This window comes from Myotis yumanensis, unplaced genomic scaffold, assembly GCF_028538775.1.
Source record: "Myotis yumanensis isolate MYYU_CA2020_CCGP unplaced genomic scaffold, mMyoYum1.0.hap1 SCAF_17, whole genome shotgun sequence".
Lineage (NCBI taxonomy): Eukaryota > Metazoa > Chordata > Mammalia > Chiroptera > Vespertilionidae > Myotis > Myotis yumanensis.
This window is the reverse complement of record NW_027223768.1, coordinates 36,385,333-36,404,839: the sequence shown is the minus strand read 5'-3', so window position 1 is coordinate 36,404,839 and position 19,507 is coordinate 36,385,333. Positions and strand designations below refer to the sequence as shown.

The window sequence follows — 19,507 nt, the reverse complement described above, 5'->3', positions numbered from 1 at the left end:
AACACGGCTTTTCCTTACTTCTGTTTCCTGTATGAAATTTGGAACTTAATAATAACCACATACATGTGTGTTAAAGTTTACCAAGTTCTTCACGTGTCTTTTCATTTGTCTCACAACCACTCTGTATGCTAAATACGGTTGTCACTCACATTTCACAGATGAACAAGCCAAAGCCCGGAACGGTTTAGTACTTTCCTGATGTGTGCAATGCAGGAAGCACTGAAGCCAGGAGGCCCACCAAGCACTTGTCCATCAGACCCTTCTCCTTCGGTCGCCCAACTTACAATGACCTCTCCTTTACCCCAATTCCTCAGTTATTTAAAATCTACTCCACACACTAAGGCACTTAACTGTATGCTGAATATAACACACTCATAGTTAAACTTTGTTTCTCCAAATAGACGACCAATTCCTTGAGAAATTGGCTATATTTCTTTGCATTCCCCACCAAACAGTGCTGGTGTCACTTTGAATGGCTTACAATCTACAATACCAGGATGAAGTCAGTGGGAGGGTACATTGTGACCACAACCCTGTAAGAGGGAGATGACATATTTTGTGCCAGGGAGGTCACCTGTTCAGCAAGGACGTAGGGTACTCTGGTGTAGACGAATGCTACTCTCCACTTTTCCTGATATAGAGCAAGGCTCGAAACTGAAGCACATGGCTTTTAATGGGAGAGAACTTAGAATCTCGTCACCTTAAGGGAGAGGTAAGGAACTGGAAAAGGTTACTGAAGGAGAAAAGGTTCCAGGTGGAACATGATCTGTCTCTTCATGTGTTTTGATGAGCTGCCATGTAGAAGAGAAATCGGGTTTGTCATGTAGAGTCCTTCAGGCTTAAACCCAGGTTGGAATTTTAGGGAAATCTTTTGTGCAATGTAATAAAGATTTTTCTAAAATGAAAGGTGCTCAAATGTGGGATGAATTGCATTGGGAGGCAATTGCATTGAAAATGCTTGGGTGGCTCAGGGCTTCTCATGCTTCAATGTACCTATGGTTTACCTGGGGATTTTCTTTCTTTTTTTATTGATTATTATTGATTTCAGAGAGGAAGGGAGAGGGAGAGAGAGATAGAAACATCAATGATGAGAGAGAACCATTGATTGGCTACTTCCTGCATGCCCTCTACTGGAGATTGAGCCTGCAACCCAGGCATATGCCTTTGATTGGAATTGAACCTGGAATCCTTCAGTCCACAGGCCGATGCTCTATCCACTGAGCCAAACTGGCTAGGGCTACCTAGGGATTTTCTTAGGAGGCTGGTTCTATTTCAGAAGGTCTGGGGTGGGGCCTGGGATTCTGCATTTCTAATAAGGTCCCAAGTGATGCTGCTAATGGTTGGTCTGAGATTATATTTTAGTAAAAGGAAGATAGCCAACACTTTGAAAGTAATGTTGTAGAAAGTAATTCAAACAGTAATTGCATGGTTCAAATAGATGACTTCCAAGATCCCATACAATTTGTAGATGCTGAATTTTGGAGAAATTCTGAATTTAAGGAAGAATTACTTGCAATAATGAGATGCACAAGAAGAATGTAAAACGATTTAAGAGACCTTGATCAACAGAAGCAACACCTGCCTGTCTGACGGCCTGGGGGGACGCTTCTATGACCTGACTTAGAGGCATGGGGAGAAGGCAAAGAACGTAGCTTTTCACATCTCACTAGAAAGTTTAGGAAGAAGAGAAAAGTATAGTGGAAACACACATAGTTTCATCACTTTAACACAATGTGGTTAGCAGGTTGTTAGATTTCTCTTCAGGATTTTTATCTAGGCTTAGGGGATTTTTTTAAACATGGGTGTAATAGCTTAGTACCTTTTTGCATCTTGAAGCCTTCAGTTAGGGCACAACTCCAGGAAGCATTATTTGCAAGAAACTTGATTATTTGCAAAAATAATGCGCATTATACCCACATTCTTTATGAACGCTATCCCCTGGAACTGTGCAAGGTGCTAGCCCTGATAAGACCTATAAGAGTCCCTAGCAGACAGCAGACATTTATTTGGTAAAGAGTTTTCTATGTTGTTATAGCCTTTATGAGGGTATTAAATAGCCATTAAAAAGAAGAACAAAGGAAATATTAGTAAATGTGGATAATTGTCCATGTTATCACAATCTTTATAGAATATCACATAGGCATTGTAAATGTGAAAAAAAACACTATAAAGATGTGGATAAGTCTTGTATGTTTAAAACATATATGAAATTAAAATAATGACCCAAAAGGAACATGAATCAAGAGGTGTACTTAAAGATGGAGTTAAAAAAAATAAATAAAGGTGAAGTTAAAGTATTGCCCAGGAAGGAAATACATTTAGACTTTGATCAGTCAAGGATGCATTTCCTTATTTCTAGGGTAACCAATAAAAGATAGAAAAAAAATTTGTTTAATAGGCAAATTAAATAATAAAAATATAATTTAAATATCTTCTCAAAGAAACCCCTGGCTTCACCCCTGAGTCCTGCCAAATATTTAAATTGTACCCAAACATTTCCAAAGAATAACAAGAAGGACATACATCCTGTAATGAGTTGAATTGTGGCCCGCTTCCCCAAAATAGATTCACCCAGAATCTCAAATGTGACCTTGTTTGGGATAGGATCTTTGTAGATATAGTTACGGTGATAATTTCCAAATGAGGTCATGTTTGATTAGAGTAGGTCTTAAATCCAGTGATAAGTATCTTTACAAAGAGACAGAAAAGGAGAAGCCACAGAGAGACAGAGAGAGGAAAGTTCTGTGAAGATGGATGCAGACATTGGAGTGATGTAGCTACAAGCCAACAAATGCCAGGGAGTCCCCGGAGCCACCAGAAGCTGGAAGAAGCAAGGAAAGACTCCCCCAGGGCCTCAGCAGGAGCCAGGCCCACTGACCCCTTCCTGTGGACTCCAGGCCTTCAGAGCTGTTAGAGAAGAAATTTTCGTTGTTTTAAGTCACCAAGTTTGTAGCTGTTACAGTAGCACTAGGGCACCAACACACCCTCGCTTATTTTGTGAGGTTAGCATACTCTTGATAACACAACCATTACAAGAAAGAAAAAAAAATGCAGACCAATTTCATTCAGAAACATAAACAGAAAAAAATCCTAAAGTATTAGCAAATAAAATCTGGCAAAAAGGACCAGACTAAATTGCTTCTATTCCAGGAATACAAAGTTGGTTTAATCTTTGCAAATTGGTGTAGTTCAGTAGATAAATACAAAAGATAAATTTTTCAAAATCATAAGATTATATCAACAGGTGCAGAGGGTTGATAAAATTCAACATCAATTAATCCTTGATAAACTGTCTTAGCAGACCAGGATTAGGAGAGAATATTTTTTGTTCTTATTTTTTAATTTGTATTAATTTTAAAATTAATATTCAATGTATCCAAGTTAAATCCAAATGCCTCCTTTCTGTCCAGGCTTATAAATCTTATTCTATTCAAGCAAATTTTAATAATTTCTGGGAAATTATACTCTTCAAAGGTTTTAAACCACATTCAGGAATTTTCAGTGCTTCATTCTCTTCAGAGCATTCAATTGTTTAACAACTTAGAATTTTAATTTGAAATGTCAATGTGACTAGTTCTTCATGTCTCTCATGTTCCCACAATTGTAAACATACCTGATAATTCTAAACCTCTTATTCAATTACCTATTTTAAATTTAAGCACATGGATAGTATTTCTCTCTCATGGGCAACATTTTTATACATTTTAATTATTGCTAATATTTAAAATAGCAAATGTACACAGATTGGTCTTAAATAACTGCTTGATTTACTTTATAATTTTTTACATAGTGTGAAGAGAAATTCTTTTGTGTTGTTGATAATCCTTACCAGAAGATATTTTTTTCATTGATTTTAGAGAGAGTGGAGGGAGGGAGTGAGGAAGGGAGAGAGAGAGAGAGAAAGAAACATTGATGTAAGAAAGACACAGATTGGTTGCCTCCCGCACACACCCTGACTGGGGCCAGGGATCGAAGCTGCAACCCAGGTACATGCCTTTGACTGGAAATCGAACTAGAGACCCTTCAGTGTGTGGCTGACACTCTAACCACTGAGCACACTGGCCAGGGCGAGAAGAATATTCTTAATCAGATAAAAATACAGCTACAAACAATGTTCAGCAAAAATCATATTTAATGGTAAGATATTGAACATTTTTCTTTTGAGTTTGGGACCATGCAAGGATACCATTGTTATCACTTCCATTTAGCATTGTGTGGGATGTCTCAGCCAATAAAACAGAGCAAGAAAAAGGAAGTTATGTGAATTGAAAATGAAAAATAAAAACTGTAATTTTTTTATAGGGGGCACAATTGTGTACAGAAAAAAATTCCAAAATCATCTATAGATAAATGTCTGCAGTTTATAAATGATTTAGCAATGTTGCAAATATAAGGTTAATATATAAAAATTAATTGTATTCTTATATATCAGTAATAAACAGAAAATAAAAATTTTTTTAAAAGATAACATTGCTCATAGTATCCCAAAACATCAAATGCTCAAATGCCAAATAACAGATTATGAAGAATGTACAACTACTCTCATGCAAAAAATTATAAAACATCACTTACAGAAATCAAGACCGAAATAAAGAAAAGTCTATATAATCTTTTTAGTTTAATGACTTAGCTCTATAAATATGTTTGGTCTCCTCAAATTGGTCACTGCAGTACTAATTAAAATTTCAGCAGGATTCTTAGGTGGAACTCAACAAACTGAATTAAAAAAATATATAGACACAGACAACAGCGTGGTGATAGGTGGAAAGGGGTTGTGGCATAGGTGGAGGTGGGCAAAGGGCAGGGGAAATGGGGAAGAAATAAGACTTTGCTTGGGGCAGTGGGTGCACGCAGTGTGCAGATGATGTTTTATTGAGCTTGAAACCTGTATGAATTTGTGAACCAATGCCACCCCAATAAATTCAACTAAAAAATAAAATAAAATAAACAGTAAAAAAATAAAAAAGACCCAAAATAGCCAAGAGCTCTTGCAGAAGAACAGGAACAAGTGAGAAAACTCATTTTACCAGATCTCAAACTTATGATAAATCAGTAATCACAGATTTGTAAAGATGGTGCAGGACTTGTGCAAGGATAAACAAATAGACCAATGGAGCAGAACAGACAACCTTAAAATAGATTTACACATATATGGCCCTTGGTCTATGATGAAGGTGGCACTGTAGTGGGCAAGGACAATCTTTTTGATAAATGGTCAATAGGCTATGCACACGGGGAAAAAAATGAAAGTTAACCCATCTTACACTCTACTCCAAAAATCATTTTCAGGTACATAACAGAATAAATGAGAAAGATAAACCATACACCTTTAAGAAGATGGTAGAATATCTTCATTACCTGGAAGGAGAGAAAGATTCCTCAAACAGAACATAAAAAGTGCTACCTATAAAGAAAGAGATTACTAAATGCTCTACACTAAAAAACAAAAAATGGAAAGAAATTGTCCTCATCAAAAGGCATCTCTGGGAAATTGCAAAGGCAAGCCACAGAATGAATGAAGGTATTTGTTAACATATAACTGCCAAAATGGTAAAAATATTTAAGAGCTTTACTAATCCATAAAAAAAAAAAAGTCTGGAACTCAAAAGAAAATGGGCTAGAGATTTATTAGCACTTTAAGAAAGAGGATAGTATTAATATGGGCAATAAACATATGGGAAGCTTTTCAACTTCCTTAATAATGAGGGGAACGCAAAATAAAACCATAAAAATCCACAGAATAACTAAAATTTGAAAGACTAATAATACCAAATTTTGATTATAATGTATAGCAACTGAAATTCTTATAACTATCCTATATAATAAAAGCGTAATATGCTAAGTGTCTGACAGTTCGTTCGACTGTTGCTATGATGCACACTGACCACTAGGGGGCAGATGCTCTGACAGGTTAGCTTGCTGCTAGGGTCTGGTCTATCGGGACTGGGCAAGATGGGCTGGAATGCCCTGGAGCCCTCCCTTCCTGCCCTGATCATGCACTAGTAGGGTCTCTTGGCCTGGCCTGTGCCCTCTAGCAATCTGGGACCCCTCGGGGGATGTTGGAGAGCTGATTTCAGCCTGATCCCTGCAGGCCAGGCTGAGGGACCCCACCCATGCACAAATCCGTGCACTGGGCCTCTAGTAATATCATAATGGCTAATCATAATCCCTTTAGCCTCCCTCTTCATATCTGCTCAAAATATCTGATAGAAAAGTAAGTTGTTACACCCACTTTGAAAAAACAGTCTGGCTTTATCTAGTAAATTTAAAGATATGCATACTCTATGATTCAGCAATTCTACTTCTAGGTGTATACCATACAAAAATATGTGCACATGTCTACCAAGAGAGAGACATATGTATGAGTGTTCATAGTGCCATTTTTTTTTTATATTTTATTGATTTTTCACAGAGAGGAAGGGAGAGAGATAGAGAGTTAGAAACATCGATGAGAGAGAAACATCGATCAGCTGCTTCCTGCACATCTCCTACTGGGGATGTGCCCGCAACCCAGGTACATGCCCTTGACCAGAATTGAACCTGGGACCTTTCAGTCCGCAGGCCGACGCTCTATCCACTGAGCCAAACCGGTTTTGGCCATAGTGCCATTTTTATAGTAGCCTCACACTGGAAATAATCCAAATGTTCATCAATAGTCAACTGGATAAATAAACTAGTATAGTCATGCATTGACATCTATAAAACAAGGAAAATGAATGTATTATATCTAAGCTCAAAGACATGTATGAATATCATAAAGGTAATATTGAGCAAAAGAAATCAAACAAGAGGAAAGATACCATAGGATTTCATTTTCATAAAATCAAGAGAAAAAGAGAGAAAACTAAATTATAGTTTCAGAAATCAGGATAGTGATATCTTAGGGGAAGAGTGAGAAGTTAGTGATTGGGAGGGGCACCAGGAGGGCCGGGGGTTGCTGCCAATGTTCTGTTCCTTTATATGAGTAATAGTTTTATGGTATTAGGGAGACTCGATACTGCAAGATATAATTTCTCCTCAAATAGATCTGTAGATTCAGTGCAATCCTGGTAGGATTTTTTTCCCTTTTTGTGATACTTGAGAAGTTGATTCTAAAATACATATAAATGGTCAGAAACTCTTAAAGAAAAACAAGGTAGGAGGATTTGCTTTACTAGATATTAAGATGGGGTAACTCATTGAGCTGACACATACATTGTGCACTTTTGGTATCTATGCCATACTTTATACAGTAGAAAGAGGGGTGCTTACTGCATGGAATAGATAGGGAAGGCACCATGATAAAGCTGAACCTGGTTACCTAAATGTATAAATGCAAGAGTGGAGGTTGCTGTTGGGACTCTAATATATTTAAACGGAGGATGGTTCTCAGTGGTTGTCGTGGCCTGTGTAATAAACCCTCCGGGCCACTAGAGGACAGCAGAAACAAGAGCTTTGTCCAAAAGTTCATCTCTGGTTATCAGAACTGCATTTATTTTCATCTGATGCAATTTCCCAACGTACTAATCAAAGATCCCTTTGCCTTTATATCCCTTACTCCAGAGTTTGCTTTCCAGTCAACTCTGAATGACCAGATACTGGCCTATCACCTAGAATTGTTTTCATGTCGGAAAAACTATCCTATCTAATAATAGACAAGCATGGTAATTAACCGTTAATTCGCTACCCTTCCCATTGGCTAATCAGTGAGATATGCAAATTAACTGTCAGCCAAGATGGCGGCCGGCAGCCACGCAGCTGAAGCGAACATGAGGCTTGCTTGCTCCAGTGACGGAGGAAGCCAAGGTTCCCCGCCTGCCACAGCCCAGCTCTGAGCTTCGGATGCAACAATGTTGCGATTATAGAAGCTAAACAAACTCTAACAGCAGAAGGACTGGGAATGACTGGTCACTATGACACACACTGACCACCAGGGGGCAGATGCTCAATGCAGGAGCTGTCCTCTGGTGGTCAGTGCGCTCTCACTGGGGGGAGCTCTGCTTAGCCACAAGCCACGCTGACGGCTGTCAGTACAGCAGTGATGGTGGGAGCCTCTCCTGCCTCCTCAGCAGCGCTAAGGATGTCCGACTGCAGTTTAGGCCTGCTCCCCGCTGGCAAGTGGACATCCCCCGAGGGCTGCCAGGCTGCCAGAGGGATGTCTGATTGCCATCTCAGGCCCAATCCCCCGGGGAGCAGGCCTAAGCCAGCAAGTGGTCACCCCCGAGGGGTCCCAGACTGCGAGAGGGCACAGGCCGGGCTGAGGGACTCCCCCTCCCCCCGAGTGCACAAATTTTTGTGCACCAGGCCTCTAGTAATATCATAATAGCTAATCACGATCCCTGTAATCCCCCTCTTAACATCTGCTCAACGTCATCATAACTCTAATTTCTTTATCCCTCTCTGCTGTCTCAGTCCAACCATCACAGTTTTGCTTTCTTTCATTTTCAGCCTACGTAGCATCGTCCATCTCTTCACCCCTGTTGAGCCAGAATCCTCCCTTCCTTGGCACTTTGGCACTTTGGCACTTTGCAAACTTCTAAAGGTGGACCAGTTCAACCTGTCACACAATTGCTTTCCTAATCCTGTTCCACTCTCCTCACGCCTGCACCTTTTATCCTAGAAAAGGAGAGAGTTTCATAACCTGGGACGGTAGACTCCTAGAATGCGTGTGAGCTGGAAGGAGTCACATGTCATGTCTTTCTAACTTCCCTTTTTTTTTCCTGTGAAGAAACAGATGACCAGAAGATTACCCGGTATTTTCTGTTATTTCGCTAACAAATAGTCCCATCTGACACTGAAGCTAGTATCCTTTCAGCTCTTGACTTCTGCTCCTTTAACTTCCCCTGCTTCAGAACCCACGGAGGACTGTGAATGTCAGAAATGCATGGTGAACTGGCAGGAAGCCGTAGGAAACACCCCAGAAAAAGAAAGTATAGAACTTACACCTGATTTCTGGACTTGGGCATAGATAGTAAGACTTTTTTCTTCCACTGTTGGCTGGTAATGGTCTGTCTTACCTGGAGAAAAGAAACCGTAGAGTTATCTCCCTCTGGTCCCCAGCATGAACCCTCCCGCCCCCCCCCCCCCCCCTTATTGTGTACCAATGTTCCCTAAGAGCACCATGGGAACAAAGCACTGAGTCCTCCTCCCTACCCCCCATCCCCCCCGACAGCTGTCATATGGCATTAGGTTAGTTACTTGAACTCCCTGGGCCTATTTTCCTGCCTGTGAAATGGGTTGAAACACCTGCCTCACAGGGCTGTTGTGATGACAATATGAGATATGACTTGTGAAGTGTTTAGAATATTAAACTTTTTAAAATTATAGAAATAATCCATTCTCGTTACAAAAATAAAAATTGTATAGAGTAAGCCTGCCGGCATGGCAAATAGTAAATTCCCAATTCACGTTAAGTGTCATAAATTATTTTAATCTTTATTTTTTGATGTGAGTATCTGGTTTTTTAACAGGATCCTAAGTTTTTAAAGGGCAGAGTGAGTTATTTATGCCTTTTATTCTTGTATTCTTCAGCTCATAACCTTCTGCTTCACTCACAGCTTCCTTGCCTCCCTGTTTCAGTGGGACTTGATGTGTATGTGAAGGGGAGGGACTATAAGTAGGTTAGTGCTCCTGAGATTCCTTAGAAAATAAAGTTATAATGTCATTCTATTGCCTACCAACAGGAAATAGAGTAAGCCTGCCGGCATGGCTCAGTGGTTGAATGTCGACCTATAAACCAGGAGGTCCCAGTTGGATCCCAGTCAGGGCACATGCCCGGGTTGCAGGGTCAATCCCCAGTAGAGGGCATGCAGGAGGCAGCTGATCAATGATTCTCTCTCATTATTGATGTTCCTATCTCTCTCTCTCCTTCTCTTTTCCACCCTGAAATCAATAAAAAATATTTTAAAAGTTGTATAGAATAAAAATGATATCCCTCTACCTCATTAAGCTGTGCAATTTCATTCTCAGAAATAATCGTTTTTAACAGTTTGATTTCTATCCTTCCAGACCAGCTCTGTGCAATAGAATTTCCTGTGATGATGAAAAGGCTTCATGTCTGCAGTCTAATAGGTAGCCACAGGTGGCTATTGAGCATTTGAACTGTGGTTAACTATAATATATCCTTTCAGTTCAAATCTATGAATGATTGCAAAGTTAGAAGTGCCCACCTAGCACTGTCCTAGGTGCTGTCGGAGAACAAATAAAGAACAGACCCCAGTTTTCAAGGACTGAATTATAAATTCAATTCTATTCTAATTAATTTAAATTTAAAAAGCCACACGTGGCTAGTGACTACCATATGAGACAGTGCAGTCCTGGACATTTGCTGTAGTTATATAGGTATTTTGTATGCAAATGGGGTCATTCCATACACGCTTCTCTTAACCTTTTCACTTACAATGTGTTGAGGATCTTTCTCACCTCCCTCACCCTTTCTAATGTTTCATGGCATTCTTTGCATGCATCGTGTAGCAGTGAGAAGGATGGAGGGAAAGTAACACACGAAAACATGGAGGCCTATTTGGCAGAGGCTATGGAGACCCGACCCAGAGGAAATGACACCAAGTCTTTAGGGCACACTTATTTTTTAGGGCACCTTTGTTTGAACAACAATGAATTTTTGTCTTAAAAAACTAGGAGCATGTCTCTGAGGGAATTCCACTTAGGAGAGGTATACTTTTCTGTGGAAGAGAAAGAGGGTGTGATCCTTGGGGAGGAAATGATGGGCAGCCACTGGAGAAGCTCAAAGAATTAAAGGAATGTCAATGTCTGATTTTCTCGGGTGGGCATGGGCATGGAGTGCTTGGTGGTTCCAGCTTCACTTTTTGGGTCAGAGTTGATAGTGGCTTAGGACCGTGTGTGTGTGTGTGTGTGTGTGTGTGTGTGCGTGCATGCGCATGCGCACATGCATGTAGAATGGAGGATGGGGATAAGGTGATCAGAGGAAGTAACAGAAGAGTTGCAAGTTAGTTTCTCTGTAATATATCCTTTCAGTTCAAATCTATGAATGTTTGCAAAGTTAGAAGTGCCGGCCTAGCACTGTCCTAGGTGCTGTAGGAGAACAAATAAAGAACGGACCTCAGTTTCCAAAGCCTTTCAGTCTTACAGGTCAGCTCAGGCTGAAATGTAGAGCTGTGGGGGACAGTCCTACATGGTCAGATGGAAAAAGTAAGGTTGGACGTTGTTCTCAAAAAGACCACCGGACCAAGATCATGTAGTTTCCTATTTTGATCCAGGGTAAGAGCAAGTGTCCAGGAGCCAGCTCAACTCTGCTCCAATCAGTGAAGCCTTTGGGTCTCATGAAAAAGGCCTTAGCATTAGGGCATCTACATTCTAGCCCTCGTCAGCTGTGTGGCATTGACCAAAACATGTCAGCTAACTGGGCCTCTTCTGTTACCATGACTTTAAAATGAAGATGTAGACTGTCTAATGTCCTTTTCAGCTCTCACCTGAAGCATAAAGCTACCATGACTTCAAGTACTTTAAATCTTTAAAACAAGGTACTGTTCCCAGGTGCTTCCTGTGCTGCCCTCTGCTGGCCATAAGACTTCACTATTGATGTTTTAACTCACTACATTAGAGCTATGTCTGTCTGTCTGTCTATCGTCTATCTATCTATCTATCTATCTATCTATCTATCTATCATCTATCTATCTATCTATCTATCTACCTATCACCTACCTCTCTGACATCTATCCACAGAAGCCGCTGTATCCTCTGATTTCTGTGTATGAACTCATGCATCCCCATGACAAGAACATGAAGTACATAATATTATTCTCATTTTCCAGAGGGGAGGTTAAGTCATTTGTTTGGTCAGTGGCAACATCTGCATTCAAATGTAAGTCTGTCTAACGTCAAAGCCCATGTTCTCAATCCATGTATTCTGGATATGAAGTTGCCAGAGTCCATTGGGAAACCTTCGGAGTCCAGCTGCATTCGGCAGATGGCAGCATTAGAAACTGCCAACAGGATCTCTTGAGCAGAGTCTTTGGAGGGGACAGATAGTAAGAACGGGTTTTCCCACAGGTTTGAGACAGGGTTTTTGTGTTCCTGGCTGACAAGGAATACATGGTGACTGGCTATGAGGACGGATGTGTGTGTTGGGGGTGGTGGTAGGAAATTGTTGTGGGATGAAGAGTACTAGTCCCTTCAGAGCACAATTATATGAGGAGTAGGATGTAGTTGATGAAAAAATGTGGGTGAGACTCCTACCACCTCCCACTAATGAACTTAACGTGGGTGTGTTAATTTGTTTTCCCAACCATGGTATCTCACTCTTTCCTTATTATCCAACCAAGTGTGGTTGCCCTGCCCCATGCTCATCGGCTGTCCTCTTGAGTTCTGTCTGAATCACCCCTCCCTCCACCTCCTCCCCAGTGAACTCTTAGATGGAGGAAATGAGACAAAGTAGGTGGCTGTGCTGTGATCTAGATTTTCTTATATAAGCAAAACCAACATCAGAGTGCTGAGGTAAGGGCTTTTCCGAAAAGGTTACATGTGGGCAAGATAGATCTACTTGCGAATGAGCTCAGCCGTCAGCTTGATGACATGAAGATATGTTCTCTCCTCCCCATGCGGGTCTGGGGGCCCTCGTGTGGGTGGGTGAGGAGAGTGTGGTGGAGGGGAGCACACTGCCTTGAGACACTGAATCATAGGACCGTTTGGAGGAAAAGGCAGGAGAAACTACTTCTAGGCACTTAAACGGCAAGGAAACCATTGGGCCTTGATGGTTTTAGTCTATTCTGGATGACTTTCTGTATTACTTAGTTTGGCTTTAAGCAACCTCATAAATTGCACACTTTCCCAAGGTGAGTCGGGATTTGTGCAAAAGTCTTAGTAAAGAGTGATCCCTCTGCTGTTTTCTGATGACCTGTGGGCCTTCCCAGGGGAATGCACCCTGGTGGCTGGGAGACATAGTTACAGTTCTCATTTCCTTGCCAACCAGCTGGGTGGCCTTGGACAAGTCACTTGGCCTCTCTGTGCCTCTGTTAGTCCATTGCTAAGTCACATAGAAACAGTCACCCTACTTCTCTCAGAGGGATATCATAAGAATAGTGAGAAATTATAGCAAGATTTCGACCCTTGCTCAAAAATGTGTTATAATGTCCTGTTATTGGTCAATAATTACAACTTTTCTTGAATGAGATCCAAGAGTCCTCTGAGTTCTGCTCCAATTAAAACTCTGGTCAGTACCCCTTCAGCAGTATTTGTCACATTGAATTAAAACTAACTGTGTATAATGTCTCCCATGTTAGATACCTAAAGCTCATGTCTCTTTTTATCCCCATAGGCTAGTATAGGGCAGTGGTCGGCAAACCGCGGCTCGCGAGCCACATGGGGCTCTTTGGCCCCTAGAGTGTGGCTCTTCCACAAAATACCATGTGCGGGCGCGCATGTACAGTGCGATTGAAACTTTGTGGCCCATGCGCAGAAGTCAGTTTTCGGCCTGGGCGAGTCTATTTTGAAGAAGTGGCGTTAGAAGAAGTGGGGGTTGTCAGTTGGTCGGGTGACGGGGGAGACACGCGGAGCAGGCAGCGGGGGGGGGGGGGGGGGAGGCACACGATTTATGCTCGAGTTGAGTGAGCCAGTCAGTCAGCAGTCTCAGGTGCAGTGGTTAGTGCTAGTCGCGTCCACAAATCGCGCGCGGGTGACAAAAGTAAAGTTTATTAAGTTAATTTTAGGGAACGTTGTGGAGTGAAAGAAGATGTAGTGTCGAGGATGGAGAAAGGTATGTTGAGATGGTTTGGACATATAGAGAGGATGAACAAAAGGAGATAGACAAAACAAGTCTACAAGACGAGTGTGGATGGGAGAGTTGGAAGGGGTCGACCTCAGCGAACGTACCTCAATCAGATGGAGGACGTTTTTAGCAAAGGCCAGCTTAGGAGTACCCTAATTAAGTTCATAACAATGTACCTACCTATATAGTTTAAGTTTAAAAAATTTGGCTCTCAGAAGAAATTTCAATCATTGTACTGTTGATATTTGGCTCTGTTGACTAATGAGTTTGCCGACCACTGGTGTAGGGGATTGAGACATTTTGAATTAGACTGAACTGAACAAGGTCCCAGGATATGTTTGCTCAGTGTTTTCACAAAGGTACTCCCTGAGGAAAGCTAAATCGAAGAGAGCAAGTTCGTGCTTGTGGTGAGAGGTCCCCTGTTTACCACAGAGACTCTGATAAGCATCCTTATTGTTAGACACCTACCTCTTCTTCTGAATAGAAGTATTGCCACTTGGAGAATCATGATGACACCAATGACGCCCCCTAAAGCCAGCCCAGCATACAGTCCCCATTGTCCTGGAACTGAAAGAAAAGGCAAAAGGCAATCTCAAATGCACTGTGAGTGTGAGAACGTCCTACACAGATAGGGGAGGATGAACACGAGCCTCCTGTTCTCTTTCTACCTTTTCTCTCAAGGAAGACATCTGTTTTCTGCATTTTAGAGATCAGCTTTAGACCACGGAAGATTTCCACATCGGTTTTCTCCTCCTCATTTTTCTTACCATATTTGGCTTTCATAGTCCTGATTTCTGTAAAGATTTTTTTTTTCTATTCAAATGCATTATTTTTACTTCAAATGCCACATCCCATGTCTAAAACCAAACTTATCTTCATTTCTCTTCAGTCAACCTTTCTGCCCAGTTTCTCTATTTTAAAATCTCGAATGTGGCTGTATCCATTTTGGTAAAGAGAACATGATGGCTCCACCTGCTGTCCCCATACTCCCACACCATTCTCGTGAGAACGCTGAGAGGAAGAAAGACCTACATTTGTTATTTAAAAAGAAACATACGAGTGCTTTTATTGTCCGTCCATGCAAATAACTGTATTGAACCCACTAGACCTGAACTAAAAGGAAAGCAAGTATTTTTCCTCTCCATCATTCCCATGTTTAATATTTGCTCTAGAGTACCAATCACCCAGGTTCAAAATCACAGAGCCAATTTTTATTGCCTTTTCTCCTTTACCCAGGTTATCAAATCCTTCTGAACCGGAAGCAGCATTTGGGAAAATAGTGATTGAGGCCCGTTGCCTAAGTAAACAAGACATGTAGCTCAATAAGATAACAGAAGATTCTGAGCATTGACAACAGGCCAGGCATTTCTTTCAGTGCATCATCTGTATTAATGTATTTAATCCTCACAACAATCCTACGAGGTGGGTGCTCTCATTACTCCCATCTTGCGGATAAGAAAGCAGGTGTAGAGATCCTCAAGAACTAGAGCTTGGTCCAGGAGGAGAAACATGGCAGCATACTGAAGATAGATCTCTTGGAGAGTCCAAGAGAATTATGGACTTGGGTAAGTGACACCAAGGTAATGAACAGTGGGAGCCAACTTGAAACACTGGGCTGCTACATGAAGTAATAGTGTTAAGGTTCTAAGTAGTATACTGCCAGGTGTTAACATTAACGTGCAAGGGCAACTTCTCAGGATGATTGTGGAATAAGCCTGTTGTTGAACCTGTGATGAATTTGTTGGGAAGAAGTCGAAAGGAAGGAATAGTTAGGTAACAAATGAACAACTCACATGTCTAAGAGTTGATTAAAGATACAGACTGAAGTCTCAGTGAGCTGAGAAAAGGCATGCCACTGAGATCCAGTGGCCCTTCCACCTGACAGCTAACCCAAAGTTGCCTCCTGATTTTGAAAAGATTCTCTTTTTCTTCCTAGGTCTTTCAGACATCAAGTCATCCCAAGGCATCTCATTGAACTGGCTTTGAAAACATCTTGATTATAGATTCCCTTCCCCAAATGAAATATGTTTTAACCCTTCTAGATACCAACTTTAGCACAGTCATATGACTTGATGAAAAAGCTAGGGGACAAACAGAGAGCTGCAGTAAGATGCCTGACTTTATGTAAAGCATGAAATTTGAGTGTGGACTCACTCCTGAGGCTGGAGTTGCTCTGTGAGCGGCTCCACTCTGAAGGACTACTCTGAGAACCCTCTATGCATGCAGGTGTGTGTGTGTGTGTGTGTGTATGAATGAGTAGGAGATTGATTATTCAGGGCTTATGTGGCCAACACCAGGGACCTGTGGAGCAACCTCCTCAATCCTATGATAAGAAGCAGAGGCAGCAGCCTATGCACCATCATGCCTCCTGAGCCCACGGAACTGACCAGCGAATTGTTATAGTAGCCCTTCTTATTTTGAGACTAATTCTTCTTTTGCTTTCCCTCATATATTTGGGGACCTTCTAAAACTATAGTTAATTTCATCTAAATCACTTTTTTCTCTCAAATTTCATTTGAGAGAAAAATAAAACAAAGTGGTGCCCCTAAAACCAGAAAACAGCGGATGACAAAACTGTATCAGTAACACCTGTCAACTGAGCCTTTCTCCCGGGGCTGCTGTTGACAGCTCTGCCCCCCACCTACTCCTGTAACAATGACTGGGGCATATTACTGAGGCCCTGGGGACATAATACTCCAGCCTGTGCTTTCTTCTTCTTCTTCTTTTTTTTTTTGGATTTCTAAATTTAAAAAAATTTAAATTAGTTTACTTTCAATACTATTTTCTATTGGTTTCAGGTGTGCAGCATCATGGTTAGATGGTCACATACTTTATAAAGTGTTACCTCAGATAGGGCCGGGCTGGCTTGGGGGAGGGTCCTTGGGCGGTTGGCCAGCCAGCCCCCCACCCCCCCCACCCCCCCGAACTCCCGGTTGAGGGGACAATTTGCATGTTAGCCTTTTATGACATAGGATTAGTGACTATATTCCCTATCCTGTACTTTACATCCCTATGACTAGTTCGTAACTGCCAATTTGTACCTCTTAATCCCTTCACCTCTTTCACCCAGTCCCCCAAAGCCCTCTCCTCTGGCAACCACCAGTCCACTCCTCTCTTTGTTTTTCAGGGTCGTAGGAGGATAAAAGTTATCTGCTACCCTTGTCCTATGACATAAATGACCAGCTTCTGCCAGTCTAGCCAGATGTGAGAGGCAACCTGGCCATAGTCCTGAAAGAGATTTCATAAGTCTTCATTTTTCTCTTAGTCTTTAGATTCAAAGTGATATGAATCTGCTGAAGTATTTAAGGTACAGAACCACAGACATTTTTTAACTTTAAAAGAACTATCATGCTTATCTCATCTGATCCCCTAATTTGGTGTTGAGAAAACTGAAACTCAGACAAGTGTACCTATAGTCACAGAAGAAGTTCATGGCAGCTTGGTTGTTGTGTCTCAGTGGTTGAGCATTGACCTATGAACCAGGATGTCACGGTTCGATTCCCGGTCAAGGGCACATGCCTGGGTTGCAGGCTCAATCCCCAGTAGGGGCCGTGCAGGAGACAGCCAATCAATGATTCTCTCTCATCACTGATGTTTTTATCTCTCTCTCCCTCTCCCTTTCTCTTGAAATAAATAAAAATATAAATATTTTAAAAAGTTGATGGTAGAGCTGGATGAAAGTTTATGGGTTGTGTTTTAGCAGCAGCAGACTGGAATGCCTGGGAGACCTCCTGAGGCAAAAGCACTCTGAGGTGCCAACTCATCCCTTCACCATCTTCTAACCAACACCTGCCCATTCCTACCCCCCAGTGCCCTTTTCCCTCCTCTTCCCCTGCTGTACCTTCAGCTCTCTACCTGGCCCGCCCCGCCCCGCCTTGACTTCCAGGCCAATCTTACTGCCTCCGTGTCCCATTGCCTGACCATTCTGCCTCTCATTTTCCCCTTTACCTGGAACCCTGCAGCACCTGGGTTTATGTCATGCATCTTAGAACCTGAGTTGTGACATGATCTCTGCTGTGGAGACCATTTGCAGTGAAGGCAGTTGGAGCCAAACAGATGAATTCAAATTCTAGGTCTACCACTTCCTAGCACTGGGGCCCCAGATAGGCTGCTCACACCTCCGGGACCTCACTTTCCTCATCTGCAAACGACACAGACTTGTTCTGATAAACCCAGAGCAATGACCGGGATGCAGCGCGTGGTGGTAAGTGTGAACTCTCCCACTAGCCTCACTTCCCCAACTAGCTGCTCGGTTCTTGGGGGCCAGAGGCCATCTCTTTAGAGTGAAACCTCGATATAATGGACTAATTTGGGTGTGGGGGTGTCCCTTAAAGCTGAAAGTCTGTTGTATAATGAAGTAGGTTTTCCAAATGCGTATATTAAAAAATTGACAAATTAGTTAATTTACCTATTTTTCCTTATGTAGACACATTTGTGTAAATAAAATTAAGCCTGTATGAAAAGTTGAATTTCACAGAAGAGTTTTCTCTATGTATTACTGTAATTTTAAATTTATACTGAATAGGTCTGGTAAATGCGTGCACACACCACTCACCCAAGTAAACAAATGCACGGGCTGGAGTGTGGCTTAGCGCACGTGGGCACATCTGCCGGCAGCGTTAAGACTGCTGCAGAAAGTCATGCCCCCGACAGCAGAACCAGTTCCCTGGCGGATGCGGTGGGATCCTGTGCTGAGCATTCGCCGAACGTTGTTCATGAGCCGTGACTCTTGGGTGTAAATAGGTAGCCGATAGCTGTGGCTATGTCACATTTCTTTCTGTTGGTGTAATGATTACAGTGTTTTTTTTTCTAACATATGGCCTATTCACGAAAATTTGTTAAAAGTAACTGAATTAATTAAAAACAAACCCTGTACTTTCATTATAAGCAAATCTTGGTTAAAAGCATTTTAAAATTAACAGAGAGACTTAGAGAGCGGGACGTCCGGCTCACGATTGGGCATCTCTGTGTCGCGTGCGACTAACGAGCGATTTAAAAATGGGTGATGTTGAGAAGGGCGTGAAGATTTTTGTTCAAAAGTGTGCCCAGTGCCATGCTGTGGAAAAGGGAGGCAAGCACAGGACTGGGCCAAACCTCCGTGGTCTCTTTGGGCGAAAGACAGGTCAGGCCCCTGGATTTTCTCACACGGATGCCAACAAGAACAAAGGTGTCACCTGGGGTGAGGCTACCCTGATGGAGTATTTGGAGAATCCCAAGAAGTACATCCCTAGAGCAAAAATGATCTTCGCTGGCATTCAGAAGAGTGCAGAGAGGGCAGACTTGATAGCTTATCTCAAAAAAGCTACTCATGAGTAATAGTTGGCCACTGCCTTATTTATTACAAATGTCTCATGACTTTTTTTTATGTGTACCATATTTAAATTGATCTCATACACCAGAATTCAGATCATGAATGGCTAATAGAGCATTTCTTTTGGGCAGTCCTGATTTAAATAAGATTGGCTTGTGGTTAAATGAATAGGGTCAGCTTTTTGAGCTTTGATGATAATTTTGGTTCAGCAAGCACTGTCACTGTCCTCCCTTCTAACAATATGGTGGGACTTGATTCCTAGTGTTCAACTTTTCACAGAGGTGGCGAGTGCCATCTCAAAACCTGTAGGAGATTGGCTTACGTTTAGATTTATATGACTGGTTGTGTTAATATGTTTAAATTCTGAGGAAACCCCTTCACTGTCTCTTAGACCTGCAAGACTAGCTTGTGTTTCAGGTTGTGTTCATTAGCTTGTTAAAAGGAAGGGCTGCAGATAAGTTGGCAGTGATTGT

General features: G+C 41.8%; 2 protein-coding genes across 2 annotated transcripts in view; one reads left to right on the top strand and one right to left on the bottom strand.

The window, feature by feature from the left end:
* SLAMF1 (signaling lymphocytic activation molecule family member 1) overlaps positions 1–19,507 on the bottom strand; it is a 46,682-nt gene that overhangs the window by 3,533 nt on the left and 23,642 nt on the right. Inside the window, exons 4-5 of the mRNA XM_070395780.1 lie at positions 14,192–14,290; positions 8,923–8,996 (exon numbers count right to left, since the gene is read on the bottom strand). Of these exons, the coding sequence (XP_070251881.1) occupies positions 8,923–8,996; positions 14,192–14,290 (173 nt within the window). The remainder of the gene's footprint in view (positions 1–8,922; positions 8,997–14,191; positions 14,291–19,507) is intronic.
* LOC138995397 (cytochrome c-like) lies at positions 18,698–19,487 on the top strand. Its single transcript, XM_070395781.1, has one exon. The coding sequence runs from the start codon at positions 18,722–18,724 to the stop codon at positions 19,037–19,039; it is 318 nt and encodes a 105-aa protein (XP_070251882.1). The 5' UTR covers positions 18,698–18,721; the 3' UTR covers positions 19,040–19,487.